The sequence below is a fragment of the Grammomys surdaster genome, unplaced genomic scaffold (genome assembly GCF_004785775.1).
Source record: "Grammomys surdaster isolate TR1022 unplaced genomic scaffold, NIH_TR_1.0 126109, whole genome shotgun sequence".
NCBI classification, from domain to species: Eukaryota; Metazoa; Chordata; class Mammalia; order Rodentia; family Muridae; genus Grammomys; species Grammomys surdaster.
In genome coordinates, this window is record NW_021620917.1 from 1209919 (window position 1) to 1231916 (window position 21998).

Consider the following 21998-nt stretch of genomic DNA (forward strand, 5'->3'; position numbering starts at 1 on the left):
TTAGGCAGGTATCCTGGTCTGATGGGGAAATTGCCATAGTTCAAATACAGTCCCTGTTCTCTCTGTGACCAACCTACACGCAGGATAAGGTGGGAAGCCTTTTGTTTTCAGCAACAGGGAACAAGCCACGTGTGGCTTTCAGATCTGTAAAGCAGGGGAGTGGGCTGAGACCTCCCTCACATCCTGGCTCCACCGCACAAGTACAGGAAGCAGTCTGCTGTGGTGTGCCCTCCTAGCCCTGGGTCCCTCACACGACCTTACCTTGACTCCAGCTCTGGAAACACCAAGGTTAACATTTGTTTAATGTTTATAATAAAGGAGATGTGACGGGCAGTGGTAGCGCACGCCTTTTAATTCTAGACTTGGGAGGCAGAAGCAGGCGGGTTTCTGATTTCAAGGCCAGCCTGGTCTACAGAGTGAGTTCCAGGACAGCCAGGGCTACACAGAGAAACCCTGTCTCAAAAAGGAAAAAAAAAACAAGCAAGGAGATTTGAAACACATGTTCTGAGCTGTAAGTGATACCTGAGGACCAAAAGGTGGCCATGGGTGGCCTTTGCATGTGACATTTCCCATGGCAAGACTTCAGGGGGCAGTGTGCAAAAACACCGGGCAAGCAGAACAAGCTACACAATGGTATGAATCTCATTTATTTAAAACAGTATTTCTCACCATTCTCAAATTGAAGACTGCAAAAAATAGAAGCCTTGGGAGCAGGCCACGCCTTCACCTCTGCTTCAGCCCTATGCCAGTCTATCCCACCGCACTTTACAAAACAGTCCTGAAGCTTAATCAAATAAAACTATTGTACACAACATTTACATTAGAAAAGATAGCTGAATGTAGGAAAACTGGGTTGTTGTTCCCTTTAAGTAAAGACTGCTCCACAGTTGGGGCATCTTCGCTTCCTCAGTGCAAAGCAGCAGAGGAACCCAAAAGGAAACAGGACGATGGCCAAGAAGATGCCCAGGCAGGTGAAGCAGTATTCCAGGACACCAACCCTGCAGAGAGAGAGGCAACCAAATTAGGATCCCCACCCCAACCTGACAGCCCACAGCGTCATGGGACATCACGGAAGGGGACCACACTGCCTACAGGCACCTGCCCGACCTGCAGGGGACTGTGCTCGGGACAGGCAGCCGGTCCCACCTCCGAGCCAGCCTAGGGCTGGAGTGCACAGAACTAGCTGGAACCAGTATAAACTGCCAGTGCTCCCAAGGGCATCCTAGGCAAACTCAAGAGAGTTTCACCTACCCTGAATAAAGACAGGACCTTTCCATCAGTTACACACGCTTACAAAAAGGGGTGCAGTGGGCTCTGAGGTGGCTCGGCAGGAAAAGACTTGCCAAGCCACCAAGTTCAGCCCCTCAGATGGAGCCCAACTCCACAGAGCTGACCTCGGACTGCCTTCACACACAACAAAACAAGAGTGACCCAAGAGTCTATAAAAATTCCTCCAGCTCTGGAAAACAAGACCCTGCAGAAATGAAACCCACTCGAGAATGTGCTGTGCTGGGGACAGAAGCCAGAGCCTCCTGACAGAGGCCAAGTGCTCCATCCACAGACCAAGCTTCTCCAATGCTGATGAGTTTTCAGTTTCCTTTTTGTCCTCTAAGTGTTTCAAAGAGATCATTTGGTTGGTGTGGAGTTAAGGAAAATAGCCATGTTCACACATGCAGAAAGTCACTTGAGAATTTTTTTGTTTTGTTTTTGTTTTTTTTTTTTGGTTTTTCGAGACAGAGTTTCTCTGTGTAGCCCTGGCTGTCCTGGAACTCACTCTGTAGACCAGGCTGGCCTCCAACTCAGAAATCTGCCTGCCTCTGCCTTCCAAGTGCTGGGATTAAAGGCGTGCGCCACCACTGCCTGGCAACTTGAGAACTTTTAAAGCTTCCTATTAAGTCTACTTCCAACACACACAGCATGGAACCCAAAGACAATGGGTGTCAAGCAAAGTCCCAATCAAGCATAAATACAGATCCTCTGCCAGAGGCCCTGAGCTCCATCCCTAATGGAGTCTCTTCTCCACACGTAACCCAATCAGGCTCCAGGACCTCAAAAGTCCCAAAGGTGGGAAACAAGGCTCTTCTGGAAATGTCTGGACACCGAGCCTCACTTCTACTAAACAGACTCCCAGGAACTCCTTCCCAGGCTTCTGGCTCCCAACAGGGAAGCCCATCCTGTGCTCTAGTCACACGGCCATGGGAAGTGCACACCGCTGGGACAGAAAAGAAACTGAGCCAAAAGCTCAAGATAACAAAACGAAGAGGGGCTGCTGGAGAGACACTGTCAGAGTGACATCTGAGCTGGTCAGCACAGGACAGCAGGGCTGTCACAGGGATGGGTCTGAAGACATGCACAGCAAGCTGCCTGGCTAGCCCCCTGCCTGCTTCCACTGGAGGCTTTCCTTTGTACCTCTGGGGGCTAGGGTGGAGGTAAGGGAGCTTGCCTGAGGAGTCCCTCCCAGCAGCCTCTATCCCTTCCCTATGGGTTTACACACTGCAAAATGACCCTTGAGGCCACACCGGCTGCTCCTTGTTTCCACCTCATGGAGACAGCAGAAAAGTAACAGCTTAGAAAACCAAACACACCGGGCAGTGGTGGCGCACGCCTTTAATCCCAGCACTTGGGAGGCAGAGGCAGGCAGATTTCTGAGTTCGAGGCCAGCCTGGTCTACAGAGTGAGTTCCAGGACAGCCAGGGCTACACAGAGAAACCCTGTTTCGAAAAACCAAACCAGAAAACCAAACACACTGAGAGCCACTGAGGGCCTCACCAGGTGGAGTGGGCAGGGTCTCAGCTGTGTGACTTCCTAGGGCCATGACAAGTAAACCTAGATATTCTGGGAATCTCGTTCTCGACGGCTTAGAAGACAAGGCAAACTCCATGCCAGCCTCCCCCACCCTCTCAGAAGCTGCCAGGAACAGACATAAAACATAAGATGGACAGGAAGCAGTACCTGAACCCCAACAAGCTCTTCTGGTGAGGAGGCTCTAAACAGGCAGGTTTGGGAAACAAAGCTACTTTCCACCCATAGGAGCTTCCCCCCACCCCCCACAGGGCATTTAGCACCTATGAGCCACATGTCTCAGATGCCTGCCTCCTGTCAGCAAAGCTGCCTCCTGTGTGATCTGCAGGTTGGGGGAATTAAAACTGGGGTCTCTGAAACTCCCTATGTAACTGAGGGTGACCTTGAGCTTCTGGCCTCCTGCTTTCACCTCCCAAGGTCTAAGATTACAGATGTGCCACCAAGGCCTATTCTATGACTCTTACAAAAGTGTCCCTTGACTACCACAAGGTCACCAAGTCACCACACTTCCTTTGGTCTACCACAGACTGGGCGCCTCCCTCCACCCAGCTGCAGCTGCAGGGTACACTCTAGCCAGTGGTGAAATCCCAGCTGAAAAGGACCTGAGGCTGCTCTCCTGCCTCAGACAGCAGCTGTGCCCAGGCACAGGTGGGCGGGACTTGGGACTAGAACTGTCCAGAGTGGCTGGCAGAAGGCCATGCGATCACCCATTAAGGGCATTTCTGTCTGGGCTTCATCCTTCCAATTTCTCCTAGCACCTTCACAACTGTCCAGTCATGACGTAAAACTCTGAAACACTGGTCCATATTTCAGTTAGAAGAAAATATACCATGAAAGTTGGGCATAGTGCTGTACACCCATAACCCTAGCACTCGGGAGGTAAAGGCAGGAGGATAGGAAGTCCAAGTTATTCTGTTACATAACATGTTAGAGGCCAACCTGGGCTACATGAGACCTTGTCTTTTTTTTTTTTTTTCTTTTTTTTTTTTTGGTTTTTCGAGACAAGGTTTCTCTGTATAGCCCTGGCTGTCCTGGAACTCACTCTGTAGACCAGGCTGGCCTCGAACTCAGAAATCCGCCTGCCTCTGCCTCCCAAGTGCTGGGATTAAAGGCGTGCGCCACCAACGCCCGGCGAGACCTTGTCTTAAAAGAAGGTTAGGAAGAGAAAGGGAAAGAAAGAAGAAAATGTCCCACAAAAGCATTGGGTCGCAGGAATCAAATCCTGTTGACTGGGTCACTAGGAGTTTTTGAAGGAAACCAGAGGCCTCAAGACCTTTATTACCTGAAAAGCGCCTAGAAGGTGGCTGGGGCACTGTAGGACGATGCCAGGGTGTAGGGGTTGGGGGGAGCTGTCCATGTTGCCCTGCATCTCAGCCACAGGAGTATCCCAGGTGTGGGCTACTGCTGTATTTTGGTGCAAGCTTGCTTTGGAGCCCAGGATGGCAGGTCCTCTGCGTGCCTCCCTCATGGCCTGCACTGCCTGATGCACACAGTTCCCAACAGTAGCCAGGCCAGCATCTGGGCACAAGGCTTTACATCTTCTGTCCCCTTTAACTGTGCTCATAACTTTGAGAGAGCCACAGCAGACCTATCTGACCTGTTATGACTGGGTCTCCAGGCACTGGGACAACTCAAAGCATTAGTTCCCAGCAAGCTCCACACTTGCTCTGTCAGAGCTCAGAGCTGGGAAGCAATGCCATCTTCTGCTGACTTGATGGTCACAAGTGGCCAGATCTGGCACTAAGAACCTCCTGCTTCCGAAGGAGCCATCCCCTCGAGTTCCTTAGGGCTGCTGACCTCTGGGAGGATTAACAGCCTCTGTGCCTCTGGGAAAAGAGGATGCTCCTTCAATCACACCATGTGGGGAACCAGTCACCTAAGGAGGGTCGGACATCTGACAGCAACCAACAGTCTGTGACTGGAGACCACAAACCCTCATCCCACAAGAACAACTTAAGCTCTGCACAGGCTTCAATGGACTACGAATGGGGAAGAGAGAGACCTGCTCTGAGCATGAGATGGCACGCTCATGCCCCAGGAGGCCATGCCCTGAACCCACACAGCCACAGGCCTGGAGAACTTCTCCTGACTTTGGAGGAAGCTTAGCCTGGATGCAGCTTGACCTGAACGTATCCTAGGTGATTTCTTTGCTGTTTGCTTCTTTTCTGAGACAAGCTCTCTCTACATAGACCTGACTCTCTACGTAGACCAGGTGGGCCTTAAACTTACAGATATCCACCTGCCTCTAAAGGGCTGGGATTAAAGGCATGCACCACCACCACTCAGCCTATTTATATCTTAATATACCCACTTAACATGAAGATTCTTGTCTTGCTGCAGAAATACTAATATTTTAACTTCAGCTCTGCCTCGGATCTCAAAGGGAACATTGGCAAAAGTTTGAGTTTTAAAAGCCAACATCTGACTCCACAAATGGAGTCTAAGCCTCTAAGCCAACCTAGATTCAGGAAGATGGGCGGTGCAGTGGTCAGGGCAGCAGCACTGAGTAACGACCCTGCCCCAGAAGAAGAGCTGCTGCCTTCCAGCTGGCCTGTCCCTGTCCCCAACAGCCGCACGTGCTCTTCCTCTACAACCTCCAGAAACAAGCGTAACACTGCAGGGACAAGTTTCAACTCTTTCAAAGGGCTCAGAACTCAAATCTGGGCCTCCTTGGAGCACCTGGATGGCCCCTTGCCCACCCCAACAGGTCACCCGGAAAGGGGAGGAAATGGTACAGGGAATTAGGAAAGTGACTAACTTTACCCTCCCAGTGGAGGTTCCATAAACAAGTGGCCACTCGATGTCTGTCAGTCAGGCTGGCTGCAGGATGGACAGAAGTGGGCAGAGGAAAGGGAGAAGCTCTGAGCTGCAGGAAGACTTGTAATCCTGGAGGGTCCCAAGACCAAGTACTCATCCAGAAAGGCCTATCCTGGCCCCCCTGTGTCCTTACAGCACCCCACTCCAGAGGCACACCTGGCCCCATCTTACAGGTGGGGGAGATAGGTGCTGCACCTGAGGCCACACAGCCTGGAAGTGTGGCAGGGAGCCAAGCACAATCAGGCTCCCTGGTTCTGGCCCAGACCTCCTGCTGTTCAAGTACTTCTCCCAAGCCGACCTCCAGGCATAGTCCAGGCCTGGGAATCACCCGCAACATCCCCCAGGAAAAGGGAGGGTTTTCTCCACCAGCTACTGACTGAAGCAAAAGTTTGCAACAGTCTCCACTCCAGAGAGCATCCCCATAGGACAGAGGTCCACCTTCATGTGGGCAGTTCACAAGAACCAAACTCGAAATATCCTGCCACTTGGGCACAGGTCTCAAAGGCCAAACTGTCAGGCATAGCCTCCAGTGTTCACAGTGAGGGAAAGAAAGAGGGCAAGGGCATGTGCCCTCCAGCTCCAAGACTCAGCTTTGTACCACAGAGCTGGGAGCTCTGTCCTCTGAGCCCAGCTAGGACTGGAAGACAAACTGGGCTTTCCTCAGATTGCATGCCTTGACCAGCACAGCGCCAGGATACCAGCCTCCACCTCCTGCCAGGCATGGCCAACTCCTTCATCTCCCTCCTCAGTCACAAACATAGCAGAGAAACCATTATTAGAAACCTAAAGCTGCCACTACCCCATCTTCCCCAGACTCTCACCTCAGCCCCCAGTGGCTTCATAAACAATCTTCACACCAAAGACCTCCACTGCACCCAGACCCCACCCTCCCTGGATTTCTTCCCGTCTCTCTGGTCACCTCTGAAACTAAATACCCAGTAACAATAACAAATAACCGAGCAGTACACGAGGAGGAGGAGCCTGTGCCTGGCTGGCTCTGCCCTCATAGCCATGCCACTCACCCTGTGAATGCACATTCCACTTGTGACCTGTGCTCTCAGCGCACACTGAGAGGCCTCACCTGCCCTGCATCTGGGGACAACCCACAGCTCGGAATGCAAAGACACCTGCCCCAGAGACCCAGGGCCTTCATGGATACAGGATTGCTGCAGATGGGGCCCGAAGCCCGGGGGGGCGGGGGGGGGGTCTGAGAGAGAAGCCCCATCCACTGGGGGTGAGAGAACTGCTTCTTGCAAATGTCTATAAAAGGAGACAGAGTCAGGCTGCTTAACTTCGGCTCAGACAGAATGGCAACGTGACAAGCGACACCGGCCTCTTATGCCAAGTCTCACTCAGAGGGAATCACAGACGTGTGACTTGGACGAACTCCTGCCAAGCCACTAGGGAGAGCCGGGACAGGGCCTGGCAGGCTACATCTGGAAGGGAGGTAGCTTGGTCACATGAGAAGTGTCCTCTCTTTCAGCCCTAACATGCCAGACAGGGGCAGACTCAAATGTTTACAGGGGACACCTCTGTCCACCCCAGGAACACACACACACTTTCCCTGAATCAAAGGCAAAGCTGGTCATCCCTCCCGTGCTGCCACTCTCCTGGAGAGGGAGCCCCCCCAACATCCTGCATGCTTGTTTTTGTAATGACAGGGTCAGCATCAAAGCCAGGGGCTAGCAGCAGAGGGCAGTGTGAGCAAGCCTGTGGGGATCCCAGGTGTGCATGACAGCCGGAGGATGAAGAGTGATCACTACCTAAGATCAGATTCCTTAATACCGACGCCTCCATCCACCGGCAGCACCACAAGAGCCCGCGGCCTTCCTGAGAGGGCAGCGGGCGCAGCCTGACCTTGTCCCAGATTCTACAGCACTGAAGAGGCCCGTGAGCAGAAGCCTGCAAAACAACTCACTTCCCAGGGAAAGTGTCCCCCACCAACAGTAATCCAGACTGCAGCTGGACACTCCACAGCTCTGGGAGTTTGACGGCCTTAGCGCCCAGACTAGAGCAGCCATACTGCTCTGCTCCCCACCCCACTCCCCAAGTTCAGGGGTCTGATCCAAGAAGAGCCTCATGGGAGCACCCCTGTCCACTGAGGAAGAAAAAAAAACCAGCTGACTGTGGTGGGGCCAGGATCTGGTTGCTGGAAAAAGCAGATGTGAAATCCCAGTGAGCCTCCTCCACTGCCCTACGTCTTCCCATCCTCCTGCCTGCGTGCCATCTGCCCCTACACCTCTCCTTAAACTTGAGAGGTCACCTACTATCGGCCTAATCCTCAGGGCTGAGACTTCCCATCCAGGAACTGACCTCAAGGCCACACAGAGAGGTCTCCCATTTCCCATACAACCCCCACTATTCCCCATGGCTCCCTGCACAGGAGACCCTAGACCAATCCCCTTGGCTCAACAAGCTAGGACCACCTCCCAGGCTATGCTCTCTCTCATCCACCAGGTCTACCCCGGGTGCCTCAAGCCCTCAGGTGGAACTCTTGCAGAGAACAGCCCCTGGAGGCAGTCAGAGAGACCAGACTCTCAGAGAACCAGCCCATCTACAGTTAGAGGAAGCAGCTGACTCCCACTCCTCTCCCCTCACCAGCTCTAAAAGTCACTTGGGTCCCTGAACGAGGACTCTTAACTACCCTCAGCCTTCTTCACCAAACACAGGATCAGCTGAGGGTTCAGTGTCTTCCACTCTCACTCATCTCCTGTGAGGCCACTCGAAAGTTTCCAAAATCATTAACTTCCCTATGGCTGCACTCTGCGCCTCTGAAACACACTTCTGAAATGAAAGCTAAGCCCAAACACAGCTTTCTTAATTCCAACTCAGAGACTTCGAACTTCCCCCTCCCAGACAAAGGCTGAAACCCAGCCCCGCACAAGTCTCCACCTGGCCTATCTGGGTGAGTGGCCAAGTCTACCTGGTAGCTGAATCCTCAAAGCCTGTCTACAATGAGCCTGGCTGCAGCTCTCGCCTTACATAAAGTCCTCACAAAGTTTCTGTCAGCTCCAGTTTGAGGATAAAACAACCCCAACAACAAAACCACTCCAGCCCGGAACAAAGAAGCACGGGGTTTCCCCTGGGCCAGCTAGTGGCCAGGAGTCATTAAGCCCTGGTCCGCATTCTGCACCCTCACAGCCTCTTCGCTGGCCGCTTGGATCTCCTAAGTCCTTTGGCATACTGGCCAGCGGACTCAAGTCCCAATACCTCCTTAAGAAGATCCAACTGTAACAGTACACTTACGGAAATTGGAGGAAAAACAACACAAAACCAAATAAACCCTGATTCGCTGCGGATCTCGGTACTAGGGAGGAAAGACCATCAGTCTCCATTGTTAACATTCCTTCGTCCCACGCACTCCGGGTGCCATGCCTCCCAAATGCACTCAACTCCCCACAGAAAAGGGAACCCATCCTTCTGCCGCATAAAGTAAATTCAGAGCCAGGGGTGAGTGACCCCACCTTCTCCCACTGCAGTCCCTCCCATGCGGGACTTCCCTCTAAGACGGGAGCCGGGCTGTGACCCCACCCCATCCCACCCCCGCTGGCCTTTTGCAAGATTCCGGCACGTGCGTTCTCCGCCGCCCCCCAAGCTAAAGACTTACCTGCAGACCGGGCAGCCTCCGACCACGACGATGGAGTTGGCAGGATACCGGGTGACCGTTCGACTGTGGATGTTATAGACCCGGGGGTGGCTGGTGGGGATCCCTGCGGGAGCGGAGCACAGATCAGCACCGGGCGACTCGGCCCTCCTCCTCCTCCCCTCCCTCCCCCTTAGCCCCCGTCCTCCCCGCCTCCAACTGGGCTGAGCGCGCCTGCGGATGGGCTCAGAAGCCAAGTGCAAACCCTCCGACACAAAGTTCACGGCCACCGGGGCAGGGCCTGGCCGGGCAGGGCGCTCCGGGCAGCAGCTGCCCCCGGGACAGCGCGGTGCTCAGCCAAGAGGCCGCTCGGGGACCCCGGCGAGCCGCGGGCCCACCTGTGACGAGGTAGGGGTAGGGCGGCGGCGGGGGCGCGGTGGGGATGGCCCCGTAGCCGTGCGGGCCGCACGCGTAGTCGCCCTGGCCGGCCTCCAGGTTGTAGGCGGGCGGGCGCTCCTGCAACAGGGGCTTGTGGTCCATCGCGGCCCCCGGGGCCGCGCGCCCGCCAGCTCCGGCCCGGCTCGCTTCCTTCGGCCCGGCGGGGATGGCGGCGGTAGCGGCGACGGCGGTGTCCCGGGCAGCTCGGCCCTGTGAGGCGCGCGCCGGGCGGGGCGGGCGCGCCAAGGGTTCCCCGCCCTCCCGCCGGTCACAAGACCGGGGTCACGTGGGCGTGACGGGGCGGGGCTGGGGGCGGGGCTTGGAGGGCGTCTTAAAGACGCCTCGGCTGCCGTGGGTGGGGTGTTGTCCTCATTCAGTCCCGCCCCGCGATGGCTCTTGGACTTCCAGAGAAGTTCTCACAGCCTGCCACGGCCGGAGACCCAATAAGATCCTGGCCTTCTTTAGTTTTTGCCTTTTTCTTAAAAAATAAATGTTTGTTATATTTATTTGGGGGGAGGGTGTGTTTGTGAGTGGGCATGCATTTGGAAATCGGAGAATAAGTAACTTTCAAGAGTGGGTTCCTGCTCTCCCCTATATGGGTCCTGAAATAGATAGGTTCACAGGTTCTGCAGCAGGCGTCTTCACCCCCTGGGCCGTCTCCCCGCCGCCTCCGCCGCTTTTTTTTTTTTTTTTTTTTTTAACCTGGACTCAGGTAGCTGGCCTGGAACTCTTAAACCTCTCGCCTCTGCCTCCTAAACTATGGACTACCTTGCCCCTCCCTGCCCAACCCACAGGGAGGGACCAGGTGACCAGGGAGCCCCTCCCAAGTCACGCCCTGCCGCGTAGCTGCACTGCCCACACACCCCTGGGTGTAAAAGGGAGCACATCTGAGTTCAATTGCCCTCTAAAGCCTACTCAACTACTGAGCGTTCCTCCTTCTCCTCTTTTAATTAATTGTCTTTGTCAGGGGCTGTGGCCACTAATTAGAAATAACTGCCCTGCTTGGGAGAACCCTAAACTCTAAGCACCTGCTGCCTTCCTTCATGTTCTCTAACGTTTAGCAGCCTGACCTCGTACTTGGTGAGTTTGAGGAGAGGACCGTGGCCTGACTCAGGCCCATGCAGTCTCTACGTAGCTACAGCCATGCCCCTGGTCGAAGTATCGCCAAGCATGAGCTTGCCTAACTAACACACGTGAAGCCGTGGGTTCCGTTTCCAGCATTCCATAAACAGGTGTGGCAGCACGTGACTGTCACCCCCAGTGCTTGGAGATGATTCAAAGGATCAGTTCAGTGACATCCACTACTACACAGCAAGTTCAAGGCCAGCCTGAGCTATGTGAGACCATATCTCCAAAAACCAAGCAAGGAAAAAGAAATATTGGAACAGTAAGACTCCTTCCCAATTGTTGCCTATGTATTTCCAGGGCCTTCCTTTGGAAATGCTTCACATTTCCTGCCGTGTGTGTGTGTGTGTGTGTGTGTGTGTGTGTGTGTGTGCGTGTGTGCCTGTGTATTTGTTTTTCCACCTCTGAGATAACTACAGCTCTTCAGGGTATTTATTTCCAACTTGAGATACTCCTGTAATCTGCCCAGAATAGGATTTTAGGCCTAACCCATTATACTTTAATTACTTTCATTTTAACAAATTAACAGAGGGGCTTCCCCACTAGGGCCTCTGCCATCCCAAGCTATGGGTTTGGACCCAGTTTATTGTTTATAGTTTATCGTTTATAGTTTATAGTACAAGTGAGGAGTCGTCCCTGGGAGCAGGCTTCAGAGCCCATCAGAGAGTGGTTGGCTTCCGCGATGACAGGCGTGCCACTGAGCACGATTGCCTAGCCTGCCCCTAGTGTGTGCATACAGGATCCACACCTGAGTAACCAATAAGAAACTCAGCTCCCTTTAGACCGTGTCAGGTTCTTCCAAGCCACTCCTGTTTTTCTCTTTCTTTTTGCTCTGATCATTTCCTCAATGTCTCATGAGGAAGAACTGAGAGGCAGGCCAGCTGTACCCTTGACCAATAAACAGGACATCAAGGACAAGAATGAAGGTGTGTGTGTGTGTGTGTGTGTGTGTCGATCCGTCTATCCATCTGTCCATTTGGTGGCACTCTGAAGGAGAATTGGGATTTCAGAGCCATTCTAGGTAACATGTTGAGACTCTGTCTCAAAAGAAACCCAGTTGTCGGGCAGTGGTGGCGCACGCCTTTGTCCCAGCACTTGGGAGGCAGAGGAGAGGCAGGCGGATTTCTGAGTTCGAGGCCAGCCTGGTCTACAGAGTGAGTTCCAGGACAGCCAAGGCTACACAGAGAAACCCTGTCTCAAAAAACCAAAGGGGGGGGGGGGGAAGAAACCCAGTGAGGCTGTATGCGCAGCTCAGTTTGTAGATCAGTCTCCGAGAGGACATGACGCCCCAGGACTCATCCCCGTTAACTAGGCATGGTGGCTCAATCCTGTCATCCCAGCACTCTAGAGGTGGAGACAGGAGGACCCAAAGTTCAAGGTCAGACTGGAGAGATGGCTCAGTGGTTAAGAGCACTGACTCCTCTTCCAGTCGTCCTGAATTCAATTCCCAGCAATCCATGGTGGCTCACAACCGTCTGTAACAGGATCCGATGCCCTCTTCTGGTGTGCTTGAAGACAGAGCACCGATGTACGTAAAATATCAGCAAAGCTGATCTGAGCTGCTTGAGACTGCGTCTCAACAACAGCAAACCTGGCTGACGGAGAGTGGCTAAGGGCTTTGAAGGAAGCAGGGGTGGCACCCCTGGAGTGATAGAACCCAAAGGCTTGAGCAGCATGAGGCAGAAACCCCTCCCCAGGGGAGCCTGGGCTGCAACGCCAAGCCTTATCACCACAAGAAGTGGATTCATCTCAGGCTGGCCCACTGTCACCACTCAGGTGGTGAGTCTGTGTCATTAAAAAAAAAGTCTGTATTCATTATTGTGTGTGAATGATGTGTGTTTGGGAGGACAAGGGGGAGTGCATGCCCTGTGGTATGTGTGTGGTGGTCAGAGGACAAGTCCGTGAAGTAAACTCTTCCTTCTAACTTTGTGTGGGTCCTGGAGACCAAACTCAGGCCACCAGACTTGCTTAGCAGATGCCTTTACCCACCGAGCCAGCCGTCCTGCTGACCTGGGACACTCCTTATTGTCCCTGCCCTGCAGAAAGCTGGAGAGAAGCACTGGTCCCTCCAAGCCCTTTCGTGTCTATCAGACCCCATACACATCGGTAGACCTCAATTTTAGGTCAATTTTTTTTTCCTTATAGGCTCATGTTTGCTGATCAAACCCCACCGCCTCTGGTTTCCTAGGAGGGCCTCTACTTAAGGACTCCATCTCATGAATGCTAGGTTGTGGGGAGAACTTTGGGATTTCCCAGTGTTGCCTAGAAAAATGCCCCTCACCAACAAAACCTTCAATACAGCCCATCCATGAATGTGCACCTGGGAGCCCATATCCCACAGTCACGCCTGAGAGGACAAAGATGTTGCCAGATAGGGGACAGAAGTGCCGCACACATAAGCAATGAGCTCGGGTGTTCCAGGAATCCCAGGAGTCCCAGGATCACTACCTAACTCAGAAGCCATGGGTGTTGACCCCAGAGACCAGAGCAAAAACCTCCCAGGGAGCAGAAGGCAAGAACTTTCCAGGAAGGCAGTTCTAAGTCACTTCGGGTGGCCTGAAAGGGTCTCCGAGACACACATGTAGACGCCCTGTTCAGGGAATTGGACTAAGATACTGGAGTGGAGAAAGCACCCCAAAGGCTCTAACTGGTCTATGTGGGTTTAAACAGGGTGAGTCTCAGATTTGCATGTTGGAAGACGACCACCAGTGTCTACAGCCATAGCATTCTGAAGGCGCCCGATCTTGGAAGCCAAAGAGTCGATCCTGATGACAGACAATGAGAAAAAGGATTGGCAGCATCAGGTCAGGGGGAAACCATGAAGGAAGGAAAATGAGATTCCTATTTAAGAGCTGGTGACCTTCCCAGCAATGGGGTTATAGGCCTGTAATCCCAGCACTCAGGAGGCTGAGGCAGGAGGATGTGGAGTTCCAGACCAGCAGAACCCCACCTGAAACAAAGACTCAGACACTTCCTAGGAGGGAAGGTACCGAACTGGTGACAGGATGTTCACCTTTATGGCTTAGAGGGTGGCAGACAGATGGCTATGCAAGACAGATGACAAGGCTGTGCACAAAGGAGAACTTGCGCTCAGACGGGGCCGGGTTTCTACATATGCCAGTTTGAGCTGAGCCTGTTGCCTACGTGACACCTAATAAAAAGCTGGGGAAATCTGAGCACACATTGGGAACGTGTTTTCCATTTTATAGTGGCTTTGTTTTGTCATGTGTTTATATATGTGAGTATTTCACCTGAATGTATGCCTGTGCACTCACTACATGTGCTCCTGGTGCCTGCGAAGGCCAAAGGACTGTTAAGTTCCTGGAATTATAGATGGTTGTGAACCACTAAGTGCATGCTGGGAATTAAACCTAAATCCTCTGCAAGAGCAACGACTGCTCTTTTTTTGTTTGTTTGTTTGTTTTGTTTTGTTATGTTTTCGAGACAGGGTTTCTCTGTGTAGCCCTGGCTGTCCTGGAACTCACTCGGTAGACCAGGCTGGCCTCGAACTCAGAAATCCGCCTGTCTCTGCCTCCCAAGTGCTGGGATTAAAGGCGTGCGCCACCACTGCCCGGCGCAATGACTGCTCTTAACCACTAGAGCCATCCTGTGTGTGTGTGTGTGTGTGTGTGTGTGTGTGTGTGTGTGTACGCACACGCATGTCTGTCTGTCTGGGTCTTCTGTAGCCTAGGCCAGCTTGAACTCACCCTGTAGCAAAGGATGACCTTGAACTCCTGATCTTCCTGTCTTTACTTCCCCAGTACCAGGATCACAGACACACAACACTACATTTCATTTAACACTATCCTCTGGCTGAACAGTCTGGGACATTTCATGGTCCAAGCCTCTCAGGTACCAGCACCTGATCTGTGTGCATGGTATGCCTGCTCAGGTGCCAGCACCACGGACCACCTTATGTGTGCATGGTGTTCCCAGGTTGAAACGAGACAGTCATCTGCTTCTGGAGCTGATGTGGTGAGGAGCTGGGGTGGAGTTGCTAAGAATCGACACTGTGGGAATAAGAGGCTCAGGAGAGAGGAGTCAGGATGGGGGAACGGTTTATAGCTGCCTTCCAGTGTTTTCAGTGGCTACTTTGGAAAGGGACATTTGACCAAAGTCTAGAGAGAGTAGCCATATGCCAGCACTTGGGAGGTAGAGGCAGGAGAATCAAGAGTTCAAGATCATCTTTAGCTACAGAAAGTTTGAGGAAGGATGGATGGATGGACGGATGGACAAACAGGTGGGTGGATGGACAGGTGAGTGGGTAGGTAGGTGCATGGGTGGAGGAGGGAGGTGCTGCTGGGTCAGTCAGTAAGGTGAGGATTTGAGTGTGCATCCTAACGCTCACATAAAAGCCAGAGATCAGGGCTAGAGAGATGGCTCAGTGGTTAAGAGCACTGACTGCTCTTCCAGAGGTCCTGAGTTCAATTTCCAGCAACCACATGGTGGCTCACAACCATCTGTAATGAGATTCGATGCCCTCTTCTGGTGTGTCTGAAGACAGCTACAGTGTACTCATATACATAAAAAAATAAATCTTTAAAAAAAAAAAAAACCAGAGATCACAGGTGATCTGTACCTGTGATCTCAGTGCTAGAGAGGCAGAGAGAGAGAGAGACAGGGAGATCCCTGGAGTTCACTGGCCAGCCAGCATGGCCAAATAAATGAGACTCAGGTTTAACCAGAGACCTTGTCTTAAATAGTAAAATGGAGAGGAATCAAGGAAGACACGTGACTTTAACCTCTGTCCTCCACACTAAGACACACACACAAGAGCAAACATGCGCTCACACACGTATATATACTACATACACACACACACACACACACACACACACAAAGAAAATGAACCAGTCGTCCATGAAGAGATGGAAGAACAGTTCAGGCTGGCCTGCTTGCTTAAGGTGGACAAAGGACAGATTATTTGTAAACCAATAGGATCCAACGGAGCAGGGAGAGGGATGATGGGTAAGAGGTTAGAGTCTTGTACATAGCAAGAACAGTGTCTGATAGGATTGGACTGGTCACTTACAGAAGGGAAGCACAACGGTGCTAGGACAGATGTCGCCCCCCCCTCCCTCACCCTCTGCTCCTCCCTCCTTCTAAGTGTGTGCTTTACAAGCCTTCTACCCTGAGCTACATCCCCAGCATGGGAGCTTTGTCCTGGTTGTTGCTAATTTCTTCATTAAATTGGGAGCAATGCCAGACACTGAGTCTGAGCCCAAGAGAGGAAGTGTAGGAAAGAGATGGTCCTGGCGCTCCCCTGGAATTGAGGTTTGAGCAGGCAAGAGAAAGAGTTAGCGTGTGACCAAGGAGCCCTGTGAGGCAGTCATGTAGCCTCGAGGAAGAAGGGAGAATGTCCTGAAGACACCTACTTCCCCCTCTCCAGCCGAGGCTGATGAAACAGTGGACCTTAAGGAACTGGAACTTCCCAGGAACTCTCGTTCTAAGGCATTGTGGTTTGAAGGGACGTGGTCCCTGAAGGCTTGAGTACATGGTCCCCAGTTAGAGAACTGTTTGGAGAGCATTTAGGAGGTGCAGCCTGGCTGGAGGTGTGCCACGGTAGGTGGGCCTTGAGATTTCAAAAGCCCTCGGCATTCCCAGTTAACTCTCTCTGTCTCAGCTCTCAGCTACTGCTGCAGCCCGCGCCTGCCTGACCACAGCCGTGCTTCTGGCCACGATGCTCATGGACTTGTCTCTGAAAATGTAAGCTCCTCATAAACTCTTTCTTCTATAGGTTGTGTTAGTGTCTCTTCGCAGCAGTAGAAAAGTTAACTTAGACACTGGAGAAAGAGAAGGCTGAAGCTCTGGGAGATTTAGGCAGAGCAACCTTCCAGAAGGAAGGGAGGAGGGCCTTGGGGTTAAAAGGCCTTGTCCAGTTTGCTCGTAATTTCATGCTTACCACAAGAAGCTCAGCGTCTTGCTCCAGCTGCCATGCTTGCCGCCTGCTGCCACATTCCTCTAGCACAGTGGGACCCTCTTATCTCTCCTGGAACCATAAGCCTAAATATGTCACCTTCTTGGTCTCGGTGTTCTACCTCAGCAACAGACAAGCAACTCATGCCCTTAAGGGAGAAACTCAAGTGTCTTAGCATTAGCTATAATTATCATTTTGGTTACTCTCAGGTTACATCTCAAAGGATTGCTAGAGATTCTTTCTTCCTCGCCCTCCTCCACCTCTCCCTTGTTCCTTCCCTCTCCGCCCTCAAAGACAAGGTCTTATGTAGCCTTCCCTCTGTGTAGCCAAAGATGACCTTGAACTTCTAACCCTCCTACCTTCTCCCAAGCGCTGGGCTTACAGCTGTGCACCACCACACAGTGTGTGCTGTTGAAGCCGGGACTCGGAGCTTCGTGATGGTGGCAGCCGAACATGCTACCAATTGCGCCATATCCCCACCGGGCTAGTTTTTGATAAGCCATTCCACAAGGTGGCTGTGCAGGTAACTTGCTTAGAGTCATGCTCTGATAAGGTGAAGCCGGGAAGCCCTGGGGTTGCACAGGGCTTTAACACACACCTTTTACCGTAGTGGAGCTTTTCCTAGAAAATTGCAGGTTACAGCTGGGAAGGCAGAAGGGCCTTAAGGAGATGCAGCTAACTGTGCTGGAAGTTTTCCTTCCTAGCTGGAGAGAGGCTGAAGCAGGTGCCTGGATGAGGAGTCGTTTCTGTTCACCTGTCCCCATAAATATCCCTGGCTTTGGATCCTGTCTCACTGGAGACCAGAAGTTAAAACTCCAGGTATGGGCAGGGCCTCATTCCCTCCAAGGCTCTTGGAAACAACCCTTCCTGTCATTCTAGAACTGAGTGACTCCAGGTCCCTTGGCACACACAACTGAAATGTCTTTAGCCCTCTCCTCGTGTCTCTCTAGGTCCCCTCCTCTTACAAGGACACCAGTCACTGTTTGAATTTAGGGCTCAAGCTTGATACAGAATGACATTGTCATTTCCACACACACATTTCCACCCATTATCCCTCCCACAGTGCACCCTGTGTGGCTGAGATCCAGCTGCCCTGTGTGGCTGGCGTGGCTGGAGCCGAGATATTCTAGAGAGAGACACTGTGTCCTCCCTTCAACTGTTAGGCTATAGAAACAGTGGTCTCCAGAAAATTGGAATACCCCACCTCCTCACCTCCCACCCTCAACTCCACCCAGGAAGAGAGAAAAGTGCCAGCCAAAGGAAGACCTTGTGTGAGCAATGTCTGCCCCCCTGCAGGAGAGATTAGAAGCTGGGACAGTGACGGGTCAGTGACAGACAGGACCATAATTTGACCAGGACATCTTAGCTATGTAGAACTCTTGACCCCTGTTTAAACATAAACCTCAGAAATTGGAGATGCCTCTCTTGAGAGGATCTGAGTTCCATTCACATAACTTAACATTTTAAATAAAATGAAAAAAATTAAAAGCATGATTATGTCAAGACCCTGAAGGTGGATTTCGAGGCCACTAGACATCTTCATTTGTTTCTCTTCTCAGTGAGGCCACACTGAATAAATCTCTTGCTTGCGGTTTACTGTCACGCATCTCTTTAGTTGGCGTATTTGAGACTGGGTGGGAGCCTAGCTCATCCTGGCTTCTCCAACTGTAAAAACTCCAGGAACAGTAATCTGGGTGTGCTGGGCACACTCTGTAGCACATCATATGTCGTTTGTGTTCCAGCCTCTTTTCCCATGGCAGTAACATCAACACCCCCTAGGTGTTTGGAAAGGAACCTGAGGGCACAGGAATCCTGGCCTTTGGACACCAGGTCTACCACCTGCAGTCCTGAGATTATAGCTTGCTGCCTTGCACCAAGTGTGTAAAATGGAAATAGGTGACTGGGGTGTGTGAGTGTGTGTATGTGTGTGTGTGTGTGCGTGCACACACATGGAGAGGTACACATGAATGTGTGTGTGTGTTATACACTACCAGCCCTTTTCATAGTTGGTTTTAGCGAAAAGTCAGAGAAACATTCTAGTCTTTTGACTATTTTGAGACAGGATCTCACTAAGTGGCCCAGATTGGTCTTATTCTTACTCTGTTGTCAAGACAGGCCTTAAACTTGTGATCCTCCTGCCTCAGGCTTCTGAGTAGCTGAGATCTGTTTCATCAGACTGACCAGTGATTGGTTCTAAGCGAAATACATTCCTACAGAACGAGATAGACTTTGTTTCACTTACAGCATCTTTTCCTTGGACTGGGGATGTCGCATAGGAAGATGGTAGTTGTTTAGCGCACAAGGCCTCACCACCAAAAGAAGAATAAAAATAAGGGCTAGAGATGTCAGTGGGCAGCGTGCTCTCCTAGCCTGCACAAGGCTCTGAGCTGTATCCTCAGCACCTATAAAAACAGAGGTGCTGGCAGGCACCCACAATCCTTGCACTCAGGAGGTAGAAAAAGGCAGATTGGAAGTTCATGGTCAACCTCTACCACATCTGGACCTCCTTGGGGGTCACACATCAGTTATCTTGCCTATCAGATAAAATTATATTTATGAGGTAGCAACAAAATAATTTCATGGTTGGGGTCGCAGCAACCTGGGGACTTGTATTAAAGGGGCACAGTATTATGAAGGTTGAGAACCACTGCTCTGCCACACAGTGCTTTGAAGCCAGTCTGGGCTACATGAGAGCCTGCCATTCATAAATAAGTCCTATGTATATTTTCTGATAATTATAATTCTGTTCTTTATCAGCTACCACACACTAAATTTATTTTTTTTAATGTTGCCATTTCTATTAAAATAAGTAACTGCCACTTTGATTTTGACTATAGTATATAAATGTTTCCTAAGGAGGGCACCAGGAGGGGATCTGGTGAGACAGTTCTCATCCTCCAGACCTTGACAGTCACTGTCACTATCCTCAAATGTACCAGAGGAAGCCGAAACAGAGATCGTGCCCTTTTCTTGCACACTCTTCAGAAGAGCTGATGACCCATCACGTGGACTTCTTGGCACATACAGGAACTGGGTACCTCACATGGCTGGGATTGTGACCAAAGGAGAAAAGAAGAAGGAAGCATAATGTCAAAAGCCAGGGCTGGAACCAGTTACGAGCGCCCGGCTTGGGGAAGGACATTACCAAATATTTGCTGAATAGCTACTGAATGTTTATCTTAGATAAACACTTTGGAGTTTTATGGTAAGCCCATTGTGAGCCTTACAATTCTACTGGGCAAATATTTCTAAGTATTTTATAAATTAAGCATATCGGTTTCTACACAACACATAAAAGCATCGCTTTTTGCTGAGTCGGATAGTAAATCTTTCATAAGTCATGGGGCCTGGGAGATAACTTAGCGGGTAAAGTGCTGGCCCTGCAACCATGAGGGGGCCTACCTTTGCTCCCCAGAATACACTTATAAAAGCCAGGCACAGAGGCCAAGGCTTGTAATCCCAGCACTGGAGAGGTACAGACAGGCAGATCCCTGGAGCTCAGTTTCCAGCCAGCCTAATTTACAAGGCAAGATCCCGGCCAGTAAAGGACCTTGTCAGAAAACACAAGACGGCCACCTGGAGAAGCAGAACTCACCCAAGGTTAACATCTGGCCACCACATGCTTGTATCCCCGAGTACAGCTGTACCCATATACACACAAACACATATAATCTCTGTGAATCATGTATATACATATTTGTTGAGGTTTTGTCTGCTGCTATGTATTGTGATGCTAAATTCTGTATCCCAAGGTCTAGCTGCCCCAAGAGGAGTGAATTCCCACCTAAGTCAGGTGACATGATGTAACCCTGCCCCGCCCCCCCCAAGTTATTCCTGATTGATCAACAAAGATACCTAAAGCCTGTAGCTGGGCAGAAGCAAGGTAGTAGGTAGGGGCTTTGGTTCCTGGGTTTGGGGGTCTGAGGCAGAGACTGTGAGGAGAGGAGACTGGGAGAGGAAGCAAGAGCAAGGTACCATGGGATGGGTGGATCGGAGTAGGAGCAGCCCAGATGGAACATGGCAAATGATATCTCAGGGTTACTGCCAGGGAAGCAAACAATCTGCCCAGCTCCAGTGCTTTAAGGGCCTATTCTAAATATAAGGGCTTTGTGTCTTTTGGGAACTAAATTATCTAAGCGGGTTAGAAACCCCCAAATAATACATATATTCAACATATATTCAAATGTACATAATGCTTCCCTCCCCCTTTCTTTATGGGGATTAAATCCGGGGCCTCCACACACTAGGCAAGAATTCTCTCATAGAGCTATGCTCCAATCTTCCCAGATTTCGTGATTGAAGGACAGAGAGTTCAAGAACATTTCAACCAAACTTAGAGACTGAGGCAGGCAAGGTGGAGGGGAGGGTCCTGGATGGAAGAACAACTGGTTCTCATCAAAAGTGTCCCGGGGTAGGGGCTTCCTGTATAACTGGAGAAGGAGAAGGAGCCTCCCAAACTGGAAAAGTCAAACATCCTTGTTATAGGTTCCGGGGGCTGGGACATGGTTCATCAGTTAAGTGCCTGGCACACAAGCAGGATGACCTTTTTGAGTTTTATGTCTAGAACACCTGTTAAAAAGCCAGGCATGGTGGCACACACCTGTACTCTCAGGCTCACTGCCAGGCCAGGCTAGCTGAATTGGAAAGTTCAAGGCCAGCGAGTGCCTGTCAGAAAACAAACAAACAAAAAACATGGTTTGGGTCTGGAGAGGCAGCTCAGAGGTTGAGAGCACTTGCTGTTCAATCATGACCGTCAGAATTTGGATTCTAGTACCCATGTTACAAGCTGGATATCCTCTGTACACCTGGAACCCCAGCTCCAAGGGGAGAGGAGACGGGATAGCTGGGCTTGCCCATTTATCATGGCTACGTTGTATCATTAGGGAAAATGGCATGCAGCTTCACAGCTACCCTGTCGGAGGATGAAAGTTACCTGGATTTACAGAAGTCTTTTCCTAGGCATGCCTAGATTACAGCCTGCAATTACAAGTGTGTGCACCATGCCTGGCTTTTTAACATGTGTTCTAGATATAAAACTCAGCTCAACATACTTGCGTGGCAGGTCCTTTAGTGATGAACCTAGGCACGTAAAAACCAGCAGGAGAGGGGCTGGAGAGATGGCTGAAGAGTACCCAGCTCCTGAAAGTACTCTCAGAAGTCCTGAGTCCAATTCCTCTCAACCAAATGGTGGCTTACAACCATCTATAATGGGAGCTGATGCCCTCTTCTGGCAAATTACAAAGATGAAAGAAAGGAAGAAGGGAGGGAGGGGAGGGAGGGAGGGAGGGAGGGGAGGGAGGGAGGGAGGGAGGGAGG

The 21998-nt window shown here is 51.3% G+C and overlaps 1 protein-coding gene and 1 long non-coding RNA gene across 3 annotated transcripts in view; one reads left to right on the plus strand and one right to left on the minus strand.

Moving 5' to 3' along the window:
- Positions 1 to 624: 624 nt before the first annotated feature.
- Positions 625 to 21998, minus strand: part of Bri3 (brain protein I3) — a 22618-nt gene continuing 1244 nt past the window's right edge. Inside the window, exons 1-3 of one of the 2 annotated variants that reach the window (XM_028756155.1) lie at positions 9601 to 9838; positions 9227 to 9329; positions 625 to 998 (exon numbers count right to left, since the gene is read on the minus strand). In XM_028756155.1, coding sequence (XP_028611988.1) covers positions 866 to 998; positions 9227 to 9329; positions 9601 to 9742 — 378 coding nt within the window. In that variant the 5' untranslated portion in view covers positions 9743 to 9838 and the 3' untranslated portion in view covers positions 625 to 865. Of the gene's footprint in view, positions 999 to 9226; positions 9330 to 9600; positions 9839 to 21998 lie in introns of those variants that run through there. The other variant, XM_028756156.1, reaches the window with a different exon arrangement.
- Positions 17236 to 19996, plus strand: LOC114611440. Its single transcript, XR_003709830.1, has 2 exons — positions 17236 to 17501; positions 19539 to 19996. It is a non-coding gene; the product is annotated as an uncharacterized LOC114611440 (long non-coding RNA).